Source organism: Schistocerca gregaria, chromosome 3 (assembly GCF_023897955.1).
Source record: "Schistocerca gregaria isolate iqSchGreg1 chromosome 3, iqSchGreg1.2, whole genome shotgun sequence".
In the NCBI taxonomy this organism is placed as follows: domain Eukaryota; kingdom Metazoa; phylum Arthropoda; class Insecta; order Orthoptera; family Acrididae; genus Schistocerca; species Schistocerca gregaria.
In genome coordinates, this window is record NC_064922.1 from 869,658,272 (window position 1) to 869,684,206 (window position 25,935).

General features: G+C 62.3%; 2 protein-coding genes across 2 annotated transcripts in view; one reads left to right on the plus strand and one right to left on the minus strand.

Annotated features, from left to right (window-relative positions):
• The window catches only part of LOC126355641 (uncharacterized protein DDB_G0271670-like), a gene marked incomplete at its 5' end in the record, with an annotated part of 54,329 nt that extends 46,143 nt beyond the window's left edge, over positions 1-8,186 (minus strand). Inside the window, one exon of the mRNA XM_050006005.1 lies at positions 7,239-8,186. Coding sequence (XP_049861962.1) covers positions 7,239-8,186 — 948 coding nt within the window. The remainder of the gene's footprint in view (positions 1-7,238) is intronic.
• A 1,703-nt stretch (positions 8,187-9,889) lies between these two features.
• Positions 9,890-12,101, plus strand: LOC126355642 (tol-Pal system protein TolA-like; the record flags this gene model as incomplete). Its single annotated transcript, XM_050006007.1, has 2 exons — positions 9,890-11,623; positions 11,655-12,101. Coding segments are annotated over 2 exons (2,181 nt in total), but the record flags the coding sequence as incomplete, so codon positions are not given.
• Between the last annotated feature and the right edge of the window lie 13,834 nt (positions 12,102-25,935).

Consider the following 25,935-nt stretch of genomic DNA (forward strand, 5'->3'; position numbering starts at 1 on the left):
TCAAACTGTGGTGAAGAGCTTTCCTCTATCATATATTCTTCAGGCAGCTTTTGGCACACATTTATGTACCATATGAACAATATAGTGACAAAAATACAAGTTCATCTAGTTCTGATGGTGTTTCCAGTAGAGTACAACAGATTTGCTGCATATAACAACCCGTCTTATCTGAAATGTATAATGCATTGCTAATGCAAAGCCTTTTTCCAGAGACTGAAATACACCATTGTCAAATCCCTCAATAAGAATGGTGATAGAGATGTCAATAACTGCTGACCTGTTTCACTGCTGACATTGTTTTACAAAATTTTTGAGAAGATTCTGAATTCTAGAATAGTATATCACCTAAAACTGAAGAAACTGCAAAAATGTGGGAAATTAAGGAGATGGGACCTGGATAAACTGAAAGAACCAGAGGTTGTACAGAGTTTCAGGGAGAGCATAAGGGAACAATTGACAGGAATAGGGGAAAGAAATACAGTAGAAGAAGAATGGGTAGCTCTGAGGGATGTAGTGAAGGCAGCAGAGGATCAAGTAAGTAAAAAAGACGAGGGCTAGTAGAAATCCTTGGGTAACAGAAGAAATATTGAATAAAATATAAAAATGCAGTAAATGAAGCAAGCAAAAAGGAATACAAACGTCTCAAAAATGAGATCAACAGGAAGTGCAAAATGGCTAAACAGGGATGGCTACAGTACAAATGTAAGGATGTAGAAGCTTATCTCATTAGGGGTAAGATAGATACTGCCTACAGGAAAATTAAAGAGACCTTAGGAGATAAGAGAACCACTTGTATGAATATCAAGAGCTCAGATGGCAACCCAGTTCTAAGCAAAGAAGGGAAGGCAGAAAGTTGGAAGGAGTATATAGAAGGTTTATACAAGAACAATGTACTTGAGGACAATATTATGGAAATGGAAGAGGATGTAGATGAAGACGAAATGGGAGATACGATACTGCGTGAAGAGTTTGACAGAGCACTGAAAGACCTGAGTCGACACAAGGCTCCCAGAGTAGACAACATTCCATTAGAACTACTGACAGCCTTGGGAGAGCCAGTCATGACAAAACTCTACCAGCTGGTGAGCAAGATGTATGAGACAGGCGAAATACCCTCAGACTTCAAGAAGAATATAATAATTCCAATTCCAAAGAAAGCAGGTGCTGACAGGTGTGAAAATTACCGAACTATCAGTTTAATAAGTCACAGCTGCAAAATACTAACACGAATTCTTTACAGACGAATGGAAAACTAGTAGAAGCCGACCTCGGGGAAGATCAGTTTGGATTCCGTAGAAATACTGGAACACGTGAGGCAATACTGACCTTACGACTTATCTTAGAAGCTAGATTAAGAAAAGGCAAACCTACGTTTCTAGCATTTTTAGACTGGGAGAAAGCTTTTGACAATGTTGACTAATACTCTCTTTCAAATTCTGAAGGTGGCAGGGGTAAAATACAGGGAGCGAAAGGCTATTTACAATTTGTACAGAAACCAGATGGCAGTTGTAAGAGTCGAGGAACATGGAAGGGAAGCAGTGGTTGGGAAGGAGTGAGACTGGGTTGTAGCCTCTCCCTGATGTTATTCAATCTGTATATTGAGCAAGCAGTAAAGGAAACAAAAGAAAAATTCTGAGTAGGTATTAAAATCCATTTTTTTTTGTGGTTTTAGGGCGCACAACTACAATGGTCATTAGCGCCCTGACTAATTTAGGAATGTACTGTGAGGCACAAGGTTAAAACAGCAACTAAAAGGGACAACACTATAAAAGACGTATTAACAGACATAGGATTAAAAAACTACAGCATAATCAAATGTCCTTAGACAGGTGTGTTAAGTTGATAAAACGAACGCGAGCAGCAGCTCCTGGGTCATCCGGTAAAATGGCATCCAGAGTATATGGCAGGCCAAGATCAAGACGCAGCATAGTAAAATCCGGACAGGACGTTAAAATGTGGCGGACCGTCAGCAATTGCCCACATGGACAGAACGGCGCCGGCGCTGCCGTCAGCAGATGGCGATGGCTGAACTGGCAGTGTCCAATTCATAGCCGGGCCAAAACGACCTCCTCCCGCCGAGAAGGACGTGAGGAGGACGTCCAAGCTACGGGAAGAGGTTTCAAGGCCCGAAGCTTGTTGTCCCTAAGTGCAGCCCAATCGGCATGCCACAGTGATAAAATGCGCCGACAAATGATCGTGGTACAATCTGATGAAGGGACACAACAAGAAGCCGTCCGAGGCTGGAGGACCGCAGCCTTGGCCGCGGCATCTGCAGCTTCGTTCCCAGGGATACAGACATGGCCAGGAACCCACATAAAGCTAACTGGAGACCCATCGTCCACCAGCTGCTGAAGAGAACGTTGGATCCAGTGCACGAAAGGGTGAACCGGATACAGATCACTGAGGCTCTGGATGGCACTCAGAGAATCGGAGCAGATGACATAAGCAGAATGTCGGTGGCGGCAGACGTAAAGAACAGCCTGATAGAGGGCAAAGAGCTCAGCTGTAAAGACCGAACAATGGCCATGTAGCCGGTATTTGAAACTTTGTGCACCGACAATACGACAAAAGAACACCCGACCCCGTCATTGGTCTTAGAGCCATCCGTATAAATGAAGGTCATATTAATGAACTTCGAACGAAGTTCAACAAAATGGGAGTGGTATACTGAACCGGGGGTAACCTCCTTTGGGAGCGAGCGGAGGTCAAGGTGAACGCGAACCTGAGCCTGGAGCCAAGGTGGCGTGTGGTTCTCGCCCACTCTAAAGGTTGCAGGGAGCGAAAAATCAAGGTGTTGAAGGAGGCGACGAAAGCGAACTCCAGGGGGTAGCAGGGCAGAGACATACAACCCATATTGACGGTCAAGAGAGTCGTCAAAAAAGGAACGATACGATGGGTGGTCGGACATTGACAGAAGCCGACAGGCGTAACGACAAAGCAGCATATCGCGCCGGTAGGTGAGTGGCAATTCACCGGCTTCAGCATGAAGACTCTCGACGGGACTAGTATAAAACGCTCCGATCGCAAGCCGTAAACCCCGATGTTGTATGGAGCTGAGGCGGCGTAAGATGGACGGCCGTGCAGAGGAGTATACAAAGCACCCATAATGCAGCTTGGAGCGGACGATCGACTGATACAGGCAAAGTAGGACGGTTTGATCCGCTCCCCATGACGTGCCACTGAGAACACGGAGGACATTTAGAGAACGGGTACAACGGGCAGCCAAATATGACACACGTGGAGACCAACTAAGTTTCCTGTCAAATGTAAGACCTAAAAATTTTGTTGTCTCCACGAATGGGAGAGCAACGGGGCCTATCCGTAAGGACGGTGGGAGAAACTCTGAAGCGCCACAAGTTAATACAGACCGTTTTCTCGGCAGAAAAACGGAATCCATTGGCGACACTCCAGGAGTAAAGACGGTCAAGAGAACGCTGAAGAGAGCGCTCCAGGAAACATGTACACTGCGCACTGCAATAGATGGTAAAATCGTCCACAAAAAGGGAGCCTGATACATCATCTGGGAGGCAATCCATTACTGGATTGATCGCTATGGCGAAGAGAGCGACGCTCAAAACGGAGTCCTGTGGCACCCCATTTTCCTGGCGAAAGGTGTCTGACAGGATAAAACCCACTTGTACCCTGAACTGAAAAAGGAACGAATAAAAAGAGGGAGGCGACCACGAAAGCCCCATGTATGCATGGTGCGGAGAATGCCCATCCTCCAACAGGTGTCGTAAGCCTTCTCCAAATCAAAGAACACAGCCACGGTTAGGCACTTCCGCAAGAAGTTATTCATAATGAAGGTCGACAGGGTAACCAGATGGTCAACAGCAGAGCGGCGCCTACGAAATCCACATTGTACATTGGTAAGTAGGCGTCGAGATTCGAGCAGCCAAACCAACCGAGAGTTAACCATTCGCTCCATCACCTTACAGACACAGCTGGTAAGCGAGATGGGTCGATAACTGGAAGGCAAGTGCTTGTCCTTCCCCAGCTTAGGAATCGGTACAACAATAGACTCGCGCCAGCATGCGGGAACATGTCCCTGAATCCAGATGCGATTGTAAGTACGAAGAAGGAAACCTTTACCCGCAGGAGAAAGGTTCTTCAGCATCTGAATATGAATAGAATCAGGTCCCGGAGCGAAGGATCGGGACCGGGCAATTGCTTTTTCGAGTTCCCGCATGGTGAATGGGGCATTGTAGTTTTCACAATTCGAGAAGTGGAAATTAGGTGGCCGAGCCTCCTCTGCCTGCTTTTGGGGGAGGAAGGCAGGGGGTAATGAGTGGAGCTCGAAACCTCTGTGAAAAAGCGGCCGAAGGCATTGGAGACATCCTCAGGGGCCACAAGGACATCATTCGCGACCTTCAAGCCAGAAACTGGTGAGTGGACCTTAGTGCCAGATAGCCGGCACAGGCTACCCCATACAACAGAAGGAGGAGTAAAACTGTTGAAGGTGCTTGTGAAAGCAGTCCAGCTGGATTTCTTGCTTTCTTTAAAAATACGACGACACTGCGCACATTCGCCACTGTAGGGTGGTGTTTAAAAATGTGTAAAGCACGTCGACGAGCACGTAAGGCTTCTCTACATGCTGCAGTCCACCAGGGGACCGGTACGCGGCGTGGAGAAGAAGTAGTGTCAGGGATGGAATATTCAGCAGCAGTGAGAATGACTTCTGTGAAGTGTGCGGCCTGACTATCGCAGCTTGTGAAGGTTTGATCCTGAAAGGTCGCCCTGGAAGTGAAGAGCCCCCAGTCTGCTTTAGAGATGTTCCAACTAGTTGAGCACGGAGAGGGGGTATGAGGCAGGAGATGGATAACACACGGGAAGTGGTCACTCGAATATGTTTCAGAAAGCGCATACCACTCAAACCGGCGTGCAAGTTGGGTAGTACAAACAGAGAGGTCCAAATGGGAATAGGTGTGAGAGGTGTCTGAAAGGAAAGTAGGGGCGCCAGTATTAAGGCAGACTAGATTGAGCTGGTTGAAAACGTCTGCTAACAGGGAGCCCCTCGGACAGGATGCTGGAGAGCCCCAAAGAGGATGGTGAGCATTGAAGTCTCCGGTTAACAAAAATGGTGTAGGGAGCTGAGCAATAATTTGCAGCATGTATGCCCTGGTAACGGCAGACGTTGATGGAGTGTAAACGGTACAGATGGAAAATGTAAAATTGGGGGAGTAATGCGGACGGCAACTGCCTGCAGGCCGGTGTGTAATATGATGGGATCATAGTAGATATCATCCCGGACCAGCAACATAACCCCTCCATGAGCCGGAATACCTGCCACAGGGGGAAAGTCAAAACGCTCAGAGGTGTAGTGTGCCAAGGCAATTTGATCGCATGGGCGTAGCTTCGTTTCCTGGAGGGCTACGATGAGAGGACGGTGCGAGCGGAGCAGCAATTTCAAGTCCTCTCGGTTGGAATGAATGCTGTGAATATTCCAGTGAATAAGTGCCATTGTGAGGAGAAGAAGAAGGTGCAAGAAGGGGTCATTGAGAAGGCCGCTGAGGGCCCGGCTTCGAGCGAGCACTGCCGCCACCAGCAGGAGGCGGATATTCATCGTCCATTTGTTCTAGAGGTTCATCGGCCATCTTGTGAAGATGGCCAGAAGGGGGAGCTTCCTCCACTGGTGAACGGCCAGATGTTCGGCTACCAGCGGTGCGGCCAGGTGAAACGGATGACGGCCTGGGGCGGCAACCGCTGGGGGGCGCAGGAGGAGAAATGCGCCATGGCGGGGAAGGAGAACTGTGCTTCCTATGAGCCTTCTTGGAAGGCCGTTGTGTGGAAGGATTGGTCGATGGCTGAGAGTTCGAGGTATGTAGAAGGTCTGCACGAGACGGTTCTTTCTTGAAGGCCCGTGCTTCTGACTTCTGGGTCTTCGTCCTGGCAGAAGCTGATAAAAGTGCTTGTGTCGGAGGGGCAACAGGTGGAAGAGGAGACGTCGACTGGGTGATCTTAGCACTGGCCGAACAGACGACCGTAGTGCTGAAGGTCAGATCGCATGTCTGCGTCGCCACCTCCCTGGTAGTCCGAGGAGAGGCGAGGCGAGGACAGTACTGTACTTTCCCGCTGGGAACAACGTGGGCTTCCTGCTAGCGAATAGCTTGCGAGCAGCCGAGGTGGAGACTCACTCTTTGACCCGAATTTCTTGGATACAGCGTTCTTCCTTGTAGACGGGACAGTCGCGGGAGGACGCTGCATGGTCACCGCGACAGTTCACACAACGAGGAGACGGAGGTGGACAGTCACCCTCATGGGCAGCCCTGCCACAAGTCACACATGTAGCCGCATTGGAACAAGAATGGCGAGTGTGATTGAAACGCTGACACTGGTAGCAGCGCGTAGGTGTTGGGACATAGGGGCGAACAGAGAACCTCGTAGCCCGCCTTGATGCGTGACGGCAGCTGAACACTGTCAAAGGTCAAGAAAAGTGTTCGGGTCAGTACAAGGTCATTGTTGACCTTTTTCATGACCCTATGGACAGCCATCACGCCCTGCTCAGCGAGGAAAGACTGAATCTCCTCGTCAGTCAATCTAGTATAGACCACTCCACGAGACGAATTCAAAGTGCGGTGAGCCTCCACCCGGGCAGGGAACATGTACAGGAGTGTGGTCCGAAGCAGTTTTTGTGCCTGAAAGGCGCTCTCAGTTTCTAGTAACAAGGTACCATTATGCAACCTGGTACAAGACTTGACAGATCCGGCTATGGCATCTACGCCCTTCTGGATAACGAAAGGGTTGACAGAGGAAAAATCTTTTCCGTCCTCAGATCGAGAAACTACGAGGAACTGTGGGGCAGGCGGTAGTACTTTTGTCACTGGTGGCTGGTCAAGTTTCCATTTGTGGGCAGAAGTCGAGAGAGAAGAAGAACAAAAATCCATTGCGGAGGAATCCCCCATGATTGCCAGCGTCTCCGATGGTGCACTCCTTCCTTGTGGGGACCCTCTCAGAGGGCACTCCCGCCTTAGGTGATTGTTCACACCTCAGGTCACACCTCCCGAGAAACGGACGGAGGGACCAATCGGCACGGTAGGAAGGTGTCAGCTCAGGCAATCACCCCTCCCTGGGCCTGGCCTTTACCAGGGGGTACGTGCGTGCCTTACTTGTCTACCCAGGGCGGGGAATTACGCGTTGCCCCGTCACCGGCTACGCGTGCGACGTGTGGGTCGGCCTTCAGGCACACACAGGGAGGGAGGAAAAAGAAAGGAGGCGGAGGAGGAGGAGGAGGAGGCGGCGGAGGAGGAGGAGGAGGAGGCGGCGGAGGAGGAGGAGGAGGAGGCGGCGGAGGAGGAGGAGGCGGCGGAGGAGGAGGAGGCGGCGGCGGAGGAGGAGGCGGCGGCGGAGGAGGAGGCGGCGGCGGAGGAGGAGGCGGCGGCGGAGGAGGAGGCGGCGGCGGAGGAGGAGGCGGCGGCGGAGGAGGAGGCGGCGGCGGAGGAGGAGGCGGCGGCGGAGGAGGAGGCGGCGGCGGAGGAGGAGGCGGCGGCGGAGGAGGAGGCGGCGGCGGAGGAGGAGGCGGCGGCGGAGGAGGAGGAGGAGGCGGCGGCGGAGGAGGAGGCGGCGGCGGAGGAGGAGGCGGCGGCGGAGGAGGAGGAGGCGGCGGCGGAGGAGGAGGCGGCGGCGGAGGAGGAGGAGGAGGCGGCGGCGGAGGAGGAGGAGGAGGCGGCGGCGGCGGCGGAGGAGGAGGCGGCGGAGGAGGCGGCGGCGGCGGAGGAGGCGGCGGCGGCGGAGGAGGAGGCGGCGGCGGAGGAGGAGGCGGCGGCGGAGGAGGAGGCGGCGGCGGAGGAGGAGGCGGCGGCGGAGGAGGAGGCGGCGGCGGAGGAGGAGGCGGCGGCGGAGGAGGAGGCGGCGGCGGAGGAGGAGGCGGCGGCGGAGGAGGAGGCGGCGGCGGAGGAGGAGGCGGCGGCGGAGGAGGAGGCGGCGGCGGAGGAGGAGGCGGCGGCGGAGGAGGAGGCGGCGGCGGAGGAGGAGGCGGCGGCGGAGGAGGAGGCGGCGGCGGAGGAGGAGGCGGCGGCGGAGGAGGAGGCGGCGGCGGAGGAGGAGGCGGCGGCGGAGGAGGAGGCGGCGGCGGAGGAGGAGGCGGCGGCGGAGGAGGAGGCGGCGGCGGAGGAGGAGGCGGCGGCGGAGGAGGAGGAGGCGGCGGCGGAGGAGGAGGCGGCGGCGGAGGAGGAGGCGGCGGCGGAGGAGGAGGCGGCGGCGGAGGAGGAGGCGGCGGCGGAGGAGGAGGCGGCGGCGGAGGAGGAGGCGGCGGCGGAGGAGGAGGCGGCGGCGGAGGAGGAGGCGGCGGCGGAGGAGGAGGCGGCGGCGGAGGAGGAGGCGGCGGCGGAGGAGGAGGCGGCGGCGGAGGAGGAGGCGGCGGCGGAGGAGGAGGCGGCGGCGGAGGAGGAGGCGGCGGCGGAGGAGGAGGCGGCGGCGGAGGAGGAGGCGGCGGCGGAGGAGGAGGCGGCGGCGGAGGAGGAGGCGGCGGCGGAGGAGGAGGCGGCGGCGGAGGAGGAGGCGGCGGCGGAGGAGGAGGCGGCGGCGGAGGAGGAGGCGGCGGCGGAGGAGGAGGCGGCGGCGGAGGAGGAGGCGGGCGGCGGAGGAGGAGGCGGCGGCGGAGGAGGAGGCGGCGGCGGAGGAGGAGGCGGCGGCGGAGGAGGAGGCGGCGGCGGAGGAGGAGGCGGCGGCGGAGGAGGAGGCGGCGGCGGAGGAGGAGGCGGCGGCGGAGGAGGAGGCGGCGGCGGAGGAGGAGGCGGCGGCGGAGGAGGAGGCGGCGGCGGAGGAGGAGGCGGCGGCGGAGGAGGAGGCGGCGGCGGAGGAGGAGGCGGCGGCGGAGGAGGAGGCGGCGGCGGAGGAGGAGGAGGCGGCGGAGGAGGAGGCGGCGGAGGAGGAGGCGGCGGAGGAGGAGGCGGCGGAGGAGGAGGCGGCGGAGGAGGAGGCGGCGGAGGAGGAGGCGGCGGAGGAGGAGGCGGCGGAGGAGGAGGCGGCGGAGGAGGAGGAGGCGGCGGAGGAGGAGGAGGCGGCGGAGGAGGAGGAGGCGGCGGAGGAGGAGGAGGCGGCGGAGGAGGAGGAGGCGGCGGAGGAGGAGGAGGCGGCGGAGGAGGAGGAGGCGGCGGAGGAGGAGGAGGCGGCGGAGGAGGAGGAGGCGGCGGAGGAGGAGGAGGCGGCGGAGGAGGAGGAGGCGGCGGAGGAGGAGGAGGCGGCGGAGGAGGAGGAGGCGGCGGAGGAGGAGGAGGCGGCGGAGGAGGAGGAGGCGGCGGAGGAGGAGGAGGCGGCGGAGGAGGAGGAGGCGGCGGAGGAGGAGGAGGCGGCGGAGGAGGAGGAGGCGGCGGAGGAGGAGGAGGCGGCGGAGGAGGAGGAGGCGGCGGAGGAGGAGGAGGCGGCGGAGGAGGAGGAGGCGGCGGAGGAGGAGGAGGCGGCGGAGGAGGAGGAGGCGGCGGAGGAGGAGGAGGCGGCGGAGGAGGAGGAGGCGGCGGAGGAGGAGGAGGCGGCGGAGGAGGAGGAGGCGGCGGAGGAGGAGGAGGCGGCGGAGGAGGAGGAGGCGGCGGAGGAGGAGGAGGCGGCGGAGGAGGAGGAGGCGGCGGAGGAGGAGGAGGCGGCGGAGGAGGAGGAGGCGGCGGAGGAGGAGGAGGCGGCGGAGGAGGAGGAGGCGGCGGAGGAGGAGGAGGCGGCGGAGGAGGAGGAGGCGGCGGAGGAGGAGGAGGCGGCGGAGGAGGAGGAGGCGGCGGAGGAGGAGGAGGCGGCGGAGGAGGAGGCGGCGGCGGAGGAGGAGGCGGCGGCGGAGGAGGAGGCGGCGGCGGAGGAGGAGGCGGCGGCGGAGGAGGAGGCGGCGGCGGAGGAGGAGGCGGCGGCGGAGGAGGAGGCGGCGGCGGAGGAGGAGGCGGCGGCGGAGGAGGAGGCGGCGGCGGAGGAGGAGGCGGCGGCGGAGGAGGAGGCGGCGGCGGAGGAGGAGGCGGCGGCGGAGGAGGAGGCGGCGGCGGAGGAGGCGGCGGCGGCGGAGGAGGAGGCGGCGGCGGCGGAGGAGGCGGCGGCGGAGGAGGCGGCGGCGGAGGAGGCGGCGGCGGAGGAGGCGGCGGCGGAGGAGGCGGCGGCGGAGGAGGCGGCGGCGGAGGAGGCGGCGGCGGAGGAGGCGGCGGCGGAGGAGGCGGCGGCGGAGGAGGCGGCGGCGGAGGAGGCGGCGGCGGAGGAGGCGGCGGCGGAGGAGGCGGCGGCGGAGGAGGCGGCGGCGGAGGAGGCGGCGGCGGAGGAGGCGGCGGCGGAGGAGGCGGCGGCGGAGGAGGCGGCGGCGGAGGAGGCGGCGGCGGAGGAGGCGGCGGCGGAGGAGGCGGCGGCGGAGGAGGCGGCGGCGGAGGAGGCGGCGGCGGAGGAGGCGGCGGCGGAGGAGGCGGCGGCGGAGGAGGCGGCGGCGGAGGAGGCGGCGGCGGAGGAGGCGGCGGCGGAGGAGGCGGCGGCGGAGGAGGCGGCGGCGGAGGAGGCGGCGGCGGAGGAGGCGGCGGCGGAGGAGGCGGCGGCGGAGGAGGCGGCGGCGGAGGAGGCGGCGGCGGAGGAGGCGGCGGCGGAGGAGGCGGCGGCGGAGGAGGCGGCGGCGGCGGAGGAGGCGGCGGCGGAGGAGGAGGCGGCGGCGGAGGAGGCGGCGGCGGAGGAGGAGGCGGCGGCGGAGGAGGCGGCGGCGGAGGAGGCGGCGGCGGCGGAGGAGGCGGCGGCGGAGGAGGAGGCGGCGGCGGAGGAGGCGGCGGCGGAGGAGGCGGCGGCGGAGGAGGAGGCGGCGGCGGAGGAGGCGGCGGCGGAGGAGGCGGCGGCGGAGGAGGCGGCGGCGGCGGAGGAGGCGGCGGCGGCGGAGGAGGCGGCGGCGGAGGAGGCGGCGGCGGCGGAGGAGGCGGCGGCGGAGGCGGCGGCGGCGGAGGAGGCGGCGGCGGAGGCGGCGGCGGCGGAGGAGGCGGCGGCGGAGGAGGCGGCGGCGGAGGAGGCGGCGGCGGAGGAGGCGGCGGCGGAGGAGGCGGCGGCGGAGGAGGCGGCGGCGGAGGAGGCGGCGGCGGAGGAGGCGGCGGCGGAGGAGGCGGCGGCGGAGGAGGCGGCGGCGGAGGAGGCGGCGGCGGAGGAGGCGGCGGCGGAGGAGGCGGCGGCGGAGGAGGCGGCGGCGGAGGAGGCGGCGGCGGAGGAGGCGGCGGCGGAGGAGGCGGCGGCGGAGGAGGCGGCGGCGGAGGAGGCGGCGGCGGAGGAGGCGGCGGCGGAGGAGGCGGCGGCGGAGGAGGCGGCGGCGGAGGAGGCGGCGGCGGAGGAGGCGGCGGCGGAGGAGGCGGCGGCGGAGGAGGCGGCGGCGGAGGAGGCGGCGGCGGAGGAGGCGGCGGCGGAGGAGGCGGCGGCGGAGGAGGCGGCGGCGGAGGAGGCGGCGGCGGAGGAGGCGGCGGCGGAGGAGGCGGCGGCGGAGGAGGCGGCGGCGGAGGAGGCGGCGGCGGAGGAGGCGGCGGCGGAGGAGGCGGCGGCGGAGGAGGCGGCGGCGGAGGAGGCGGCGGCGGAGGAGGCGGCGGCGGAGGAGGCGGCGGCGGAGGAGGCGGCGGCGGAGGAGGCGGCGGCGGAGGAGGCGGCGGCGGAGGAGGCGGCGGCGGAGGAGGCGGCGGCGGAGGAGGCGGCGGCGGAGGAGGCGGCGGGCGGAGGAGGCGGCGGCGGCGGAGGAGGCGGCGGCGGCGGAGGAGGCGGCGGCGGAGGAGGCGGCGGCGGAGGAGGCGGCGGCGGAGGAGGCGGCGGCGGAGGAGGCGGCGGCGGAGGAGGCGGCGGCGGAGGAGGCGGCGGCGGAGGAGGCGGCGGCGGAGGAGGCGGCGGCGGAGGAGGCGGCGGAGGCGGCGGCGGAGGAGGCGGCGGAGGAGGCGGCGGAGGAGGCGGCGGAGGAGGCGGCGGAGGAGGCGGCGGAGGAGGCGGCGGAGGAGGCGGCGGAGGAGGCGGCGGAGGAGGCGGCGGAGGAGGCGGCGGAGGAGGCGGCGGAGGAGGCGGCGGAGGAGGCGGCGGAGGAGGCGGCGGAGGAGGCGGCGGAGGAGGCGGCGGAGGAGGCGGCGGAGGAGGCGGCGGAGGAGGCGGCGGAGGAGGCGGCGGAGGTTGTTGTTGTTGGGATGTTTAAGGGGGACTAAACAGCTAAGGTCATCAGTCCCCCATTCCAAAAAAACCAGCGAAACAAAATTTACGGAACAGGTAAAACCGCAAGGGGGGAGGAGACGCCCCTCCCCCCAGTCACTGAAAGAACACCAGTGTGTCAGCGAACACTAGAGACAAGAAGAGTACAGACGAACACTGGACAGAAAGAAACGGAAGAAAATAAGAGGGTCGGAGACTGGTTGACTGACCATGGGTACAAAAATTGGGAAAGAGTCAACCATCCGAATACACACATTAAAATCTGGAACCAATGAGACACTCTAGGACAAGATACACAGAAAGGGAAAGGGACAGGTCCCCCCTAAATGGAACCATAAAAAGGACTACCACGGATAAAATTTAAAACGTCGTCAGCCATGGAGGCATCGTCGCATAAAACCAAAGGCAACGTGCCCGGGAGATTAAAAGTCTGCCGGAGGATGCGCAGGCGGGGACACTCCATCAAAATGTGGGCGACCGTCAACCGGGACCCACACTGACACAGGGGGGGATCCTCCTGACGCAAAAGATGTCCGTGCGTCAGGTAGGTATGGCCGATGCGGAGCCGACACAGGATGACAGAGTCCCTGCGAGAAGCCCGCAGGGAGGACTGCCACACATCGGTCGTCTCCTTGACAGCCCGCAGTTTATTCGGAGAAGTCAGGCTACGCCACTCGTCACGCCACATCTGAAGCACCTTACGGCGCAACGCCAGCTGCAAATCACGAGCCGGGAGGCCGATCGCCAAAGTGGGGGCGTCGACCGCCCCTTTGGCCAGCCTGTCGACACGTTCATTCCCCGGGATGCCAACGTGACCTGGCGTCCAAACAAAGACCACCGAACGACCAGAGTGGGTAATGGCAAAAACAGACTCCTGAATAAAGGATACCAGAGGACAAGAGGTATAGCAGCGGTCGATAGCCTGGAGGCTGCTCAGGGAGTCACTGCAGATGACGATGGACGTACCTGAGCAGGAACGCATATGCTCAAGAGCGCGCAATATGGCCACCAGCTCTGCAGTAAAAATACTGCAGCCAGCCAGCAAGGAGCGCTGTTCAACATGGGCAGCGTGGGCAAAAGCGTAGGCAGGACGACCATCCACCAGGGAACCATCAGTGTAGACAGGCTCACAGCCTGAAAACGAGGCGACGAGCGCAAGAAAACGGTGACGGAGGGCCACATGCGGAACAGAGTCCTTGGGTTCCCGTGCCAAGTCCAGGCGGACGGACGGACGGGTCATACACCAGGGAGGCGTGGGTGCACAGGCCCGGAAGGGCGGCAGAAGAGGGAACGACCCCAGTTCCGACAGCAGGGACTGGACACGGACAGCAATGGAAAGCCCAGACCTAGGTCGCCGGTCGGGCAGAGGGAGGACCCTGGCAGGGAAAAGCAGGCGATGATTGGGATGGCCCGGTGAGCAATGCACATGGACAGCATAGTCGGCGAGCAGTCGGTGGCGGCGAATCCGCAGCGGGGGAACCCCGGCCTCCACCAGCAGACTATCCACGGGGCTCGTACGGAAAGCACCAGTTGCAAGCCGAACCCCACAGTGGTGTATGGGGTCCAACAACGTCAACACTGAGGGCGATGCAGACCCATAGGCCAGGCTCCCATAATCAAGCCTGGACTGCACAAGGGCTCTGTATAATCGCAACAGCGTGCTACGATCTGCACCCCAAGACGCATGGCTCAGGCAGCGGAGGGCGTTGAGGTGCTGCCAGCACTTTTGCTTCAGGTGAGTAATATGAGGAACCCATGTGAGCCGGGCATCAAAGACGAGTCCTAAGAAGCGGCTAGTGTCCACCACTTGAAGTAGGTGACCGTCGAGGTAAAGTTCCGGATGAGGGTGGACCGTCCGACGCCTGCAGAAGTGCATAACTCGAGTCTTGGCCGCAGAGAACTGAAATCCATGAGTCAGAGCCCATGATGCCGCCTTGCGAACGGCTGCTTGCAGCCTGCGTTCGGCGACTCCCGTAGTCGTTGAGCTAAATGAGATGCAGAAGTCGTCGGCATACAAAGAAGGAGACACCGACGACCCCACAGCTGCAGCCAGACCATTAATGGCCACTAGAAATAAGGAAACGCTCAACACCGAGCCCTGCGGGACCCCATTTTCCTGTATATAAGATGAACTAGAGGCGGCACCGACTTGCACCCGGAAAGAGCGGCGCAATAAAAAGTTTTGAAGAAAAGCTGGAAGCTGACCACGAAGACCCCACTCGCGCAACGTAGCAAGGATGTGATGCCTCCATGTTGTGTCATATGCCTTCCGCAGATCAAAAAATACAGCAACGAGATGCTGACGGCGGGAAAAGGCCGTACGGATAGCAGATTCCAGCCGCACCAAATTGTCCGCAGCAGACCGGCCCTGACGGAAGCCACCCTGGGATGGAGCGAGGAGACCGCGCGACTCAAGGTCCCAACACAAACGCCGCCCCACCATACGTTCGAGCAATTTGCACAAAACGTTGGTTAGTGTAATGGGGCGATAGCCGTCCACCGCCAGAGGGTCCGCACCGGGCTTCAAGATGGGAACGATAACACCCTCTCGCCATTGCGACGGGAACACGCCCTCGCTCCAAATGCGGTTAAAGATGGTGAGGATGTGTCTCTGGCAGTCCCTGGAGAGATGCTTCAGCATCTGCGCGTGGATGCAGTCCGGTCCTGGCGCTGTATCAGGGCAATTGGCGAGGGCAGCGAGGAATTCCCTCTCGCTGAAAGGAGCATTGTATTTTTCAGAACGACGTGTGTGGAACGATAACGGCGTCCGCTCGGCGCGCTCCTTTAGAGAGCGAAAGGCAGGAGGGTAAGTTGCAGTCGCAGAGCTCGTAGCAAAGTGCGTGGCAAGGTGGTCACCAATGGTGGCGGCGTCCGTGCAGACAGCGCCGTCCAGGGAGATTCCAGGGACACCCATAGGGGTCTGGTATCCATAAATCCGCCGGATGCGGGACCACACGAGCGACGGGGAGACACGGGAGCCCAAGGATGAAATGTACCTCTCCCAGCATTCCTGCTTACGCCGTGCAATAAGACGACGGGCCAAGGCACGGAGCTTCTTAAAGGCGATGAGGGTCTCCAGAGACGGGTGCCGCTTATGACGCTGGAGAGCCCGCCTACGGTCGCGAATAGCCTCAGCAATCTCCGGCGACCACCAGGGGACAGACTTCCTCCGAGGGAGTCCAGAAGAGCGAGGGATGGCAATCTCGGCCGCAGAAATAATTGACGAGGTCAAGACACGGACCACCTCGTCAATGTCACCCTGTGGGAGAGAAGTAATGGTGGCAGCGGAAGTAAAAGCCGGCCAGTCAGCCCTGTTGAGAGCCCAGCGGGGCAGGCGCCCAGAAGAATGACACTGGGGCAGTGACAAATAGATGGGAAAATGGTCACTACCACACAGGTCAGGATGCACTCTCCAGTGAAGGGATGGGAGAAGTCCGGGGCTGCAAAGAGAGAGATCGATGGCCGAGAACGAGCCATGGGCCACACTGAAATGCGTGGGAGCACCGGTGTTCAAGAGGCTAAGGTCGAGCTGAGCCAACACATGCTCCACAGCGCGACCACGGTCATCGGAGACAGTCCCACCCCATAGAGGGTTGTGGGCATTGAAATCGCCCAGAAGCAGCAATGGCGGCGGGAGTTGAGCCAGCAGCGCAGCCAAGACATGTCGGGGGAGTTGCCCATACGGAGGAATGTAAACAGAGCAAACAGTAATAGCCGGCGAGAGCTCAATCCTGACAGCGACTGCCTCTAAAGGCGTCAGAAGGGGTACTGGTGAGCTACAGACAGAGTGGTGAACAAAGAGGCAAACTCCACCTGAAGCTCGTTGACAGTCAGCGCGGTTCTTATAGTATCCCCGATAACCGCGAAGGGCAGGGGTCCGCATTGCTGGAAACCAAGTTTCCTGAAGAGCAATGCACAGAACAGGGGAAACACTCAAAAGCATCCGGAGCTCAGGCAGGTGGCGGAAATAACCGCCGCAATTCCACTGGAGAATGGAAGCAGGAAGGGACTGGGAGGGCGTTAAGTCCACTAAGAGACAGACGGCGCCGCAGAGTCAACGGCCGCCACCGAGCGAGAGTCAGCTGTGTCCATAGGAGAGGTCCCCGAGGGTTCCGTGAGGGCGAGATCCGCGGCAGAGGCGAGGATCTCCACCGCATCCCCAGAGCCAGAGCTATTGACAGCAGGCGGTACTGAAACTGCCGGAGCGTCCTTCTTCTTGGACACGTTCCGGTCCTTCTTCTCGCGTCTGTCCTTTGGCTTAGAGGGCTGGGAGAGTTTCTCTAAAGGAGCGTCGGAGGCTGACGACGACGCAGAAGCCCTACGACCAGCAGGTGGATGAACCTTCAGCCACTGGCTATCTGTCTCGCGTGTGTCAGAAGAACCGGAAGAAGGGAGGGCCCCGAGGGACCCCTTCCGCGAGAGAGGAGCCGGCAGAGACGACGCCGGCAGAGAAGGGGGAGGGGGAGGGGGAGGTATCGAGCCCCCTGGTTTTGGAGCAGATGTCACTCCTGAAGCATGTGCGGGGGGAGTGACAGAAGGGGGTTTGCCCCCAACTGCTAAGGGGGCAACAGAGGAAGGCTTGCCCCCAGACACAAGGGGGGCAGACAGAGATGGACGGCCCCGAGGGCCAACTGAAGGCGGCACAGAGGAGGCGACAACTGCCGCCCGCGAGGGCGACGATAACGTAGCTGCAGCATAAGAAGTTTGAAGAGGGACAGGATGCAACCTTTCAAATTTCAGTTTTGCCTCGCGATAAGTAAGCCGGTCCAGGGTCTTAAATTCCATAATCTTCCGCTCCTTATGAAGAACGGGGCAGTCCGGCGAGCATGGAGAGTGGTGTTCCCCACAGTTGACACAGACAGGCGGAGGCGCACATGGAGAATCGGGATGGGAGGGGCGTCCGCAATCTCGACATGTGGCACTGGATGGGCAACGGGAGGACATATGCCCAAACTTCCAGCACTGGAAGCACCGCATCGGGGGAGGGACGTATGGCTTGACGTCACAACGGTAAACCATTACCTTGACCTTCTCAGGCAATACAGCACCCTCGAAGGCCAAGATAAAGGCACCGGTGGCCACCCTGTTGGTCTTGGGTCCTCTGTGCACACGACGGACAAAATGCACACCACGTCGTTCCAAGTCAGCTCTCAGCTCGTCATCGGACTGTAACAAGAGGTCGCGATGGTAAATAATCCCCTGGACCATATTTAAGCTACTGTGGGGAGTGACGGTAACAGGGACGTCTCCCAGCTTATCACACAAGAGCAACGCCCGTGACTGGGCTGGGGAGGCCGTCTTGAGGAGGATGGACCCATTCCTCATTTTAGACAAACCCGCCACTTCCCCAAACTTATCCTCCAGGTGTTCCACAAAAAACATAGGCTTTGTCGAAAGAAAGGAGTCACCATCACTTCTGCTGCAGACAAGGTATTGTGGTACATAAGGCTCCTGCTTGGCACTAGATCTGCGTCCCTCCCATGGCGCAGCCAACGAGGGGAACGACTGAGGATCATATTGTGCAGCATCGAATTCAATTTTGCCTCGCTTAGAGACGCTGGTGGCAGTGCGACCACCAGCTTGCTGAGATTTATTGCGCTTCATTGCGCCACATCCGCCCAGATGCCACCTACTCCGAACGAGGGCTCTCCCCAAGGGCGCCACCCAGCCAAAGCAACGGGTACCTGACCGATATCCCATTGCCCGGAGTCCCCGTGCCCCAGACAAGATGGGCACATACTCCTTGGCATGCATGGGGAGGAAACAGCTCTGGCATCTGTAGTGCGATCCCTGCGTGGTCAGGGGGCTACCACCAAGAGGGTACATGACGACCCCACCACAACGGACTGGCTACCGTGCTGGATTTTAGGTGTTGAAAGGGTCCACAATTGCCGTGGGCGCTAAGAAGGGGATTGCGCACAAGACGAGGAGGCAACCCAGAAGACATGGGGTGTAAATCCCTCCACACGACAATAGATAGCATGCAATATGGAGGTGCACGATGGACCAATAGAAAAACACCACGTAAGGCGTCCTTCCCCAAATGGCACGCACTAACAACGGAAATTTTGAAAATGGCAGGTCAAACCCAAGTGGGGACCATCACATAAGGCCGAAACTTTGAAGACTCCTTTTAGTCGCCTCTTACGACAGGCAGGAATACCGCGGGCCTATTCGTACCCCCGAACCCGCAGGCGGCGGCGGCAAGGAGGAGGAGGCGGCGGCGGCGGCGGCAAGGAGGAGGAGGCGGCGGCGGCGGCGGCAAGGAGGAGGAGGCGGCGGCGGCGGCGGCAAGGAGGAGGAGGCGGCGGCGGCGGCGGCGGCAAGGAGGAGGAGGAGGCGGCGGCGGCGGCAAGGAGGAGGAGGAGGCGGCGGCGGCGGCAAGGAGGAGGAGGAGGAGGCGGCGGCGGCAAGGAGGAGGAGGAGGAGGAGGCGGCGGCGGCAAGGAGGAGGAGGAGGAGGAGGCGGCGGCGGCAAGGAGGAGGAGGAGGAGGAGGCGGCGGCGGCAAGGAGGAGGAGGAGGAGGAGGCGGCGGCGGCAAGGAGGAGGAGGAGGAGGAGGCGGCGGCGGCAAGGAGGAGGAGGAGGAGGAGGCGGCGGCGGCAAGGAGGAGGAGGAGGAGGAGGCGGCGGCGGCAAGGAGGAGGAGGAGGAGGAGGCGGCGGCGGCAAGGAGGAGGAGGAGGAGGAGGCGGCGGCGGCAAGGAGGAGGAGGAGGAGGAGGCGGCGGCGGCAAGGAGGAGGAGGAGGAGGAGGCGGCGGCGGCAAGGAGGAGGAGGAGGAGGAGGCGGCGGCGGCAAGGAGGAGGAGGAGGAGGAGGCGGCGGCGGCAAGGAGGAGGAGGAGGAGGAGGCGGCGGCGGCAAGGAGGAGGAGGAGGAGGAGGCGGCGGCGGCAAGGAGGAGGAGGAGGAGGAGGCGGCGGCGGCAAGGAGGAGGAGGAGGAGGAGGCGGCGGCGGCAAGGAGGAGGAGGAGGAGGAGGCGGCGGCGGCAAGGAGGAGGAGGAGGAGGCGGCGGCGGCGGCAAGGAGGAGGAGGAGGAGGCGGCGGCGGCGGCAAGGAGGAGGAGGAGGAGGCGGCGGCGGCAAGGAGGAGGAGGAGGAGGCGGCGGCGGCGGCAAGGAGGAGGAGGAGGAGGCGGCGGCGGCGGCAAGGAGGAGGAGGAGGAGGCGGCGGCGGCGGCAAGGAGGAGGAGGAGGAGGCGGCGGCGGCGGCAAGGAGGAGGAGGAGGAGGCGGCGGCGGCGGCAAGGAGGAGGAGGAGGAGGCGGCGGCGGCGGCAAGGAGGAGGAGGAGGAGGCGGCGGCGGCGGCAAGGAGGAGGAGGAGGAGGCGGCGGCGGCGGCAAGGAGGAGGAGGAGGAGGCGGCGGCGGCGGCAAGGAGGAGGAGGAGGAGGCGGCGGCGGCGGCAAGGAGGAGGAGGAGGAGGCGGCGGCGGCGGCAAGGAGGAGGAGGAGGAGGCGGCGGCGGCGGCAAGGAGGAGGAGGAGGAGGAGGCGGCGGCGGCAAGGAGGAGGAGGAGGAGGAGGCGGCGGCGGCAAGGAGGAGGAGGAGGAGGAGGCGGCGGCGGCAAGGAGGAGGAGGAGGAGGAGGCGGCGGCGGCAAGGAGGAGGAGGAGGAGGAGGCGGCGGCGGCAAGGAGGAGGAGGAGGAGGAGGCGGCGGCGGCAAGGAGGAGGAGGAGGAGGCGGCGGCGGCAAGGAGGAGGAGGAGGAGGCGGCGGCGGCAAGGAGGAGGAGGAGGAGGCGGCGGCGGCAAGGAGGAGGAGGAGGAGGCGGCGGCGGCAAGGAGGAGGAGGAGGAGGCGGCGGCGGCAAGGAGGAGGAGGAGGAGGCGGCGGCGGCAAGGAGGAGGAGGAGGAGGCGGCGGCGGCAAGGAGGAGGAGGAGGAGGCGGCGGCGGCAAGGAGGAGGAGGAGGAGGCGGCGGCGGCAAGGAGGAGGAGGAGGAGGCGGCGGCGGCAAGGAGGAGGAGGAGGAGGCGGCGGCGGCAAGGAGGAGGAGGAGGAGGCGGCGGCGGCAAGGAGGAGGAGGAGGAGGCGGCGGCGGCAAGGAGGAGGAGGAGGAGGCGGCGGCGGCAAGGAGGAGGAGGAGGAGGAGGCGGCGGCGGCAAGGAGGAGGAGGAGGAGGAGGCGGCGGCGGCAAGGAGGAGGAGGAGGAGGCGGCGGCGGCGGCAAGGAGGAGGAGGAGGAGGCGGCGGCGGCGGCAAGGAGGAGGAGGAGGAGGCGGCGGCGGCAAGGAGGAGGAGGAGGAGGAGGCGGCGGCGGCAAGGAGGAGGAGGAGGAGGAGGCGGCGGCGGCAAGGAGGAGGAGGAGGAGGAGGCGGCGGCGGCAAGGAGGAGGAGGAGGAGGAGGCGGCGGCGGCAAGGAGGAGGAGGAGGAGGAGGCGGCGGCGGCAAGGAGGAGGAGGAGGAGGAGGCGGCGGCGGCAAGGAGGAGGAGGAGGAGGCGGCGGCGGCAAGGAGGAGGAGGAGGAGGCGGCGGCGGCAAGGAGGAGGAGGAGGAGGCGGCGGCGGCAAGGAGGAGGAGGAGGAGGCGGCGGCGGCAAGGAGGAGGAGGAGGAGGCGGCGGCGGCAAGGAGGAGGAGGAGGAGGCGGCGGCGGCAAGGAGGAGGAGGAGGAGGAGGCGGCGGCGGCAAGGAGGAGGAGGAGGAGGAGGCGGCGGCGGCAAGGAGGAGGAGGAGGAGGAGGCGGCGGCGGCAAGGAGGAGGAGGAGGAGGAGGCGGCGGCGGCGGCAAGGAGGAGGAGGAGGCGGCGGCGGCGGCAAGGAGGAGGAGGAGGCGGCGGCGGCGGCAAGGAGGAGGAGGAGGCGGCGGCGGCGGCAAGGAGGAGGAGGAGGCGGCGGCGGCGGCAAGGAGGAGGAGGAGGCGGCGGCGGCGGCAAGGAGGAGGAGGAGGCGGCGGCGGCGGCAAGGAGGAGGAGGAGGCGGCGGCGGCGGCAAGGAGGAGGAGGAGGCGGCGGCGGCGGCAAGGAGGAGGAGGAGGCGGCGGCGGCGGCAAGGAGGAGGAGGAGGCGGCGGCGGCGGCAAGGAGGAGGAGGAGGAGGCGGCGGCGGCAAGGAGGAGGAGGAGGAGGCGGCGGCGGCAAGGAGGAGGAGGAGGAGGCGGCGGCGGCAAGGAGGAGGAGGAGGAGGCGGCGGCGGCGAGGAGGAGGAGGAGGAGGCGGCGGCGGCAAGGAGGAGGAGGAGGCGGCGGCGGCAAGGAGGAGGAGAAGGAGGCGGCGGCGGCAAGGAGGAGGAGGAGGAGAAGGAGGCGGCGGCGGCAAGGAGGAGGAGGAGGAGGAGGAGAAGGAGGCGGCGGCGGCAAGGAGGAGGAGGAGGAGGAGGAGGAGAAGGAGGCGGCGGCGGCAAGGAGGAGGAGGAGGAGGAGGAGAAGGAGGCGGCGGCGGCAAGGAGGAGGAGGAGGAGAAGGAGGCGGCGGCGGCGAGGAGGAGGAGAAGGAGGCGGCGGCGGCAAGGAGGAGGAGGAGGAGAAGGAGGCGGCGGCGGCAAGGAGGAGGAGGAGGAGGAGAAGGAGGCGGCGGCGGCAAGGAGGAGGAGGAGGAGGAGAAGGAGGCGGCGGCGGCAAGGAGGAGGAGGAGGAGGAGAAGGAGGCGGCGGCGGCAAGGAGGAGGAGGAGGAGGAGAAGGAGGCGGCGGCGGCAAGGAGGAGGAGGAGGAGGAGAAGGAGGCGGCGGCGGCAAGGAGGAGGAGGAGGAGGAGAAGGAGGCGGCGGCGGCAAGGAGGAGGAGGAGGAGAAGAAGGAGGCGGCGGCGGCAAGGAGGAGGAGGAGGAGGAGAAGGAGGCGGCGGCGGCAAGGAGGAGGAGGAGGAGGAGAAGGAGGCGGCGGCGGCAAGGAGGAGGAGGAGGAGGAGAAGGAGGCGGCGGCGGCAAGGAGGAGGAGGAGGAGGAGAAGGAGGCGGCGGCGGCAAGGAGGAGGAGGAGGAGGAGAAGGAGGCGGCGGCGGCAAGGAGGAGGAGGAGGAGGAGAAGGAGGCGGTGGCGGCAAGGAGGAGGAGGAGGAGGAGAAGGAGGCGGTGGCGGCAAGGAGGAGGAGGAGGAGGAGAAGGAGGCGGTGGCGGCAAGGAGGAGGAGGAGGAGAAGGAGGCGGTGGCGGCAAGGAGGAGGAGGAGGAGAAGGAGGCGGTGGCGGCAAGGAGGAGGAGGAGGAGAAGGAGGCGGTGGCGGCAAGGAGGAGGAGGAGGAGAAGGAGGCGGTGGCGGCAAGGAGGAGGAGGAGGAGAAGGAGGCGGTGGCGGCAAGGAGGAGGAGGAGGAGAAGGAGGCGGTGGCGGCAAGGAGGAGGAGGAGGAGAAGGAGGCGGTGGCGGCAAGGAGGAGGAGGAGGAGAAGGAGGCGGTGGCGGCAAGGAGGAGGAGGAGGAGAAGGAGGCGGTGGCGGCAAGGAGGAGGAGGAGGAGAAGGAGGCGGTGGCGGCAAGGAGGAGGAGGAGGAGAAGGAGGCGGTGGCGGCAAGGAGGAGGAGGAGGAGAAGGAGGCGGTGGCGGCAAGGAGGAGGAGGAGGAGAAGGAGGCGGTGGCGGCAAGGAGGAGGAGGAGGAGAAGGAGGCGGTGGCGGCAAGGAGGAGGAGGAGGAGAAGGAGGCGGTGGCGGCAAGGAGGAGGAGGAGGAGAAGGAGGCGGTGGCGGCAAGGAGGAGGAGGAGGAGAAGGAGGCGGTGGCGGCAAGGAGGAGGAGGAGGAGAAGGAGGCGGTGGCGGCAAGGAGGAGGAGGAGGAGAAGGAGGCGGTGGCGGCAAGGAGGAGGAGGAGGAGAAGGAGGCGGTGGCGGCAAGGAGGAGGAGGAGGAGAAGGAGGCGGTGGCGGCAAGGAGGAGGAGGAGGAGAAGGAGGCGGTGGCGGCAAGGAGGAGGAGGAGGAGAAGGAGGCGGTGGCGGCAAGGAGGAGGAGGAGGAGAAGGAGGCGGTGGCGGCAAGGAGGAGGAGGAGAAGGAGGCGGCGGCGGCAAGGAGGAGGAGGAGAAGGAGGCGGCGGCGGCAAGGAGGAGGAGGAGAAGGAGGCGGCGGCGGCAAGGAGGAGGAGAAGGAGGCGGCGGCGGCAAGGAGGAGGAGAAGGAGGCGGCGGCGGCAAGGAGGAGGAGAAGGAGGCGGCGGCGGCAAGGAGGAGGAGAAGGAGGCGGCGGCGGCAAGGAGGAGGAGAAGGAGGCGGCGGCGGCAAGGAGGAGGAGAAGGAGGCGGCGGCGGCAAGGAGGAGGAGAAGGAGGCGGCGGCGGCAAGGAGGAGGAGAAGGAGGCGGCGGCGGCAAGGAGGAGGAGAAGGAGGCGGCGGCGGCAAGGAGGAGGAGAAGGAGGCGGCGGCGGCAAGGAGGAGGCGGCGGCGGCAAGGAGGAGGCGGCGGCGGCAAGGAGGAGGCGGCGGCGGCAAGGAGGAGGAGAAGGAGGCAAGGAGGAGGAGAAGGAGGCAAGGAGGAGGAGAAGGAGGCAAGGAGGAGGAGAAGGAGGCAAGGAGGAGGAGAAGGAGGCAAGGAGGAGGAGAAGGAGGCAAGGAGGAGGAGAAGGAGGCAAGGAGGAGGAGAAGGAGGCAAGGAGGAGGAGAAGGAGGCAAGGAGGAGGAGAAGGAGGCAAGGAGGAGGAGAAGGAGGCAAGGAGGAGGAGAAGGAGGCAAGGAGGAGGAGAAGGAGGCAAGGAGGAGGAGAAGGAGGCAAGGAGGAGGAGAAGGAGGCAAGGAGGAGGAGAAGGAGGCAAGGAGGAGGAGAAGGAGGCAAGGAGGAGGAGAAGGAGGCAAGGAGGAGGAGAAGGAGGCAAGGAGGAGGAGAAGGAGGCAAGGAGGAGGAGAAGGAGGCAAGGAGGAGGAGAAGGAGGCAAGGAGGAGGAGAAGGAGGCAAGGAGGAGGAGAAGGAGGCAAGGAGGAGGAGAAGGAGGCAAGGAGGAGGAGAAGGAGGCAAGGAGGAGAAGGAGGCAAGGAGGAGGAGAAGGAGGCAAGGAGGAGAAGGAGGCAAGGAGGAGAAGGAGGCAAGGAGGAGAAGGAGGCAAGGAGGAGAAGGAGGCAAGGAGGAGAAGGAGGCAAGGAGGAGAAGGAGGCAAGGAGGAGAAGGAGGCAAGGAGGAGAAGGAGGCAAGGAGGAGAAGGAGGCAAGGAGGAGAAGGAGGCAAGGAGGAGAAGGAGGCAAGGAGGAGAAGGAGGCAAGGAGGAGAAGGAGGCAAGGAGGAGAAGGAGGCAAGGAGGAGAAGGAGGCAAGGAGGAGAAGGAGGCAAGGAGGAGAAGGAGGCAAGGAGGAGAAGGAGGCAAGGAGAAGAAGGAGGCAAGGAGAAGAAGGAGGCAAGGAGAAGAAGGAGGCAAGGAGAAGAAGGAGGCAAGGAGAAGAAGGAGGCAAGGAGAAGAAGGAGGCAAGGAGAAGAAGGAGGCAAGGAGAAGAAGGAGGCAAGGAGAAGAAGGCAAGGAGAAGAGTAAGTAAGACAGTGAGATGGAGAAGAACAAAGAAAGGAACCAACCAAAGGAAGGAGAAGAAAACAGAAGAAGTGAAAAACCAAAATGAACGCAAATATAGGTCGTGAAACTGTCTGTCTCCGGACGCAGGCGCTAACTACCCCCTTGACGGGGAGGGACTCCTTTTAGTCGCCTCTTACGACAGGAAGGAAAACCTCGAGCCTATTCTAACCCCCGCTCCCGCAGGCGGGAAAATCCATGGTGAAGAAATTAAAACTCAGGTTCGCTGATGACATTGTAATTCTGTCAGAGACAGCAAAGGACTTTGAAGAGCAGTTGAATTGAATGCATAGTGTCTTGAAAGGAGGATATAAGATGAACATCAACAAAAGCAAAACGAGGATAATGGAATGTAGTCGAATTAAGTCGGGTTACGCTGAGGAAATTAGATTAGGAAATGAGACACACACAGTAGTAAAGGAGTTTTGATATTTGGGGAGCAAATTAATGGATGATGGTCGAAGTAGAGAGGATATAAAATGTAGACTGGCAATGGCAAGGAAAGCGTTTCTGAAGAAGAGAACTTTGTTAACATCGAGTATAGATTTAAGTGTCAGGAAGTCGTTTCTGAACGTATTTGTATGGAGTGTTGCCATGTATGGAAGTGAAACATGGACGATAAATAGTTTGGACAAAAAGAGAATAGAAGCCTTTGAAATGTGGTGGTACAGAAGAATGCTGAAGATTAGATGGGTAGATCACGTAACTAATTAGGAAGTATTGAATAGGATTGGGGAGAAGAGGAGTTTGTGGCACAACTTGACAAGAAGAAGGGATCAAATGGTAGGACATGTTCTGAGGCATAAACGGATCACCAATTTAGTATTGGAGGACAGCGTGGAGGGTAAAAATCGTAGAAGTAGACCAAGAGATGAATACACTAAGCAGCTTCTGAAGTATGTAGGTTGCAGTAGGTATTGGGAGATGATGAAGCTTGCACAGGATAGAGTAGCAAGGAGAGCTGCTTCAAACCAGTCTCAGGACTGTAGACCACAGCAGCAACAACAACAACAAATAATAGAACAGTGCTGAATTGTATTTTCTGCAACCTGACTGTGTGAATCACAATATCCTCTTAGATTAATTAAAATTTTGTGGGACTGAGGGTATACCTAAGGAAAGCAAAAAACTGTTTAGTAATTCAACCAATATAGTCCAGGGACATTATTATTCTGGGGATGAATCATGTATGGGGTTCTCCAAGCTCAATCTTAGATACACTGTTGTTCCGTATTTATAAATGATCTTAATGACAAGTGTAACACATGGCGCAGAGTAATAAATAGGGTGGAAACTTCAATGTTCTCGTGTGTTCATATTGATGAGGATTTTAACTGGAAATCGCACACTTCAGAACTCATCAAACAGCTTATTCCAGCCAAATTTGCACTAAGGATCATTTCATACCTTGGTGAGGCACTAATTATTAAGTTGCCACATTTTGC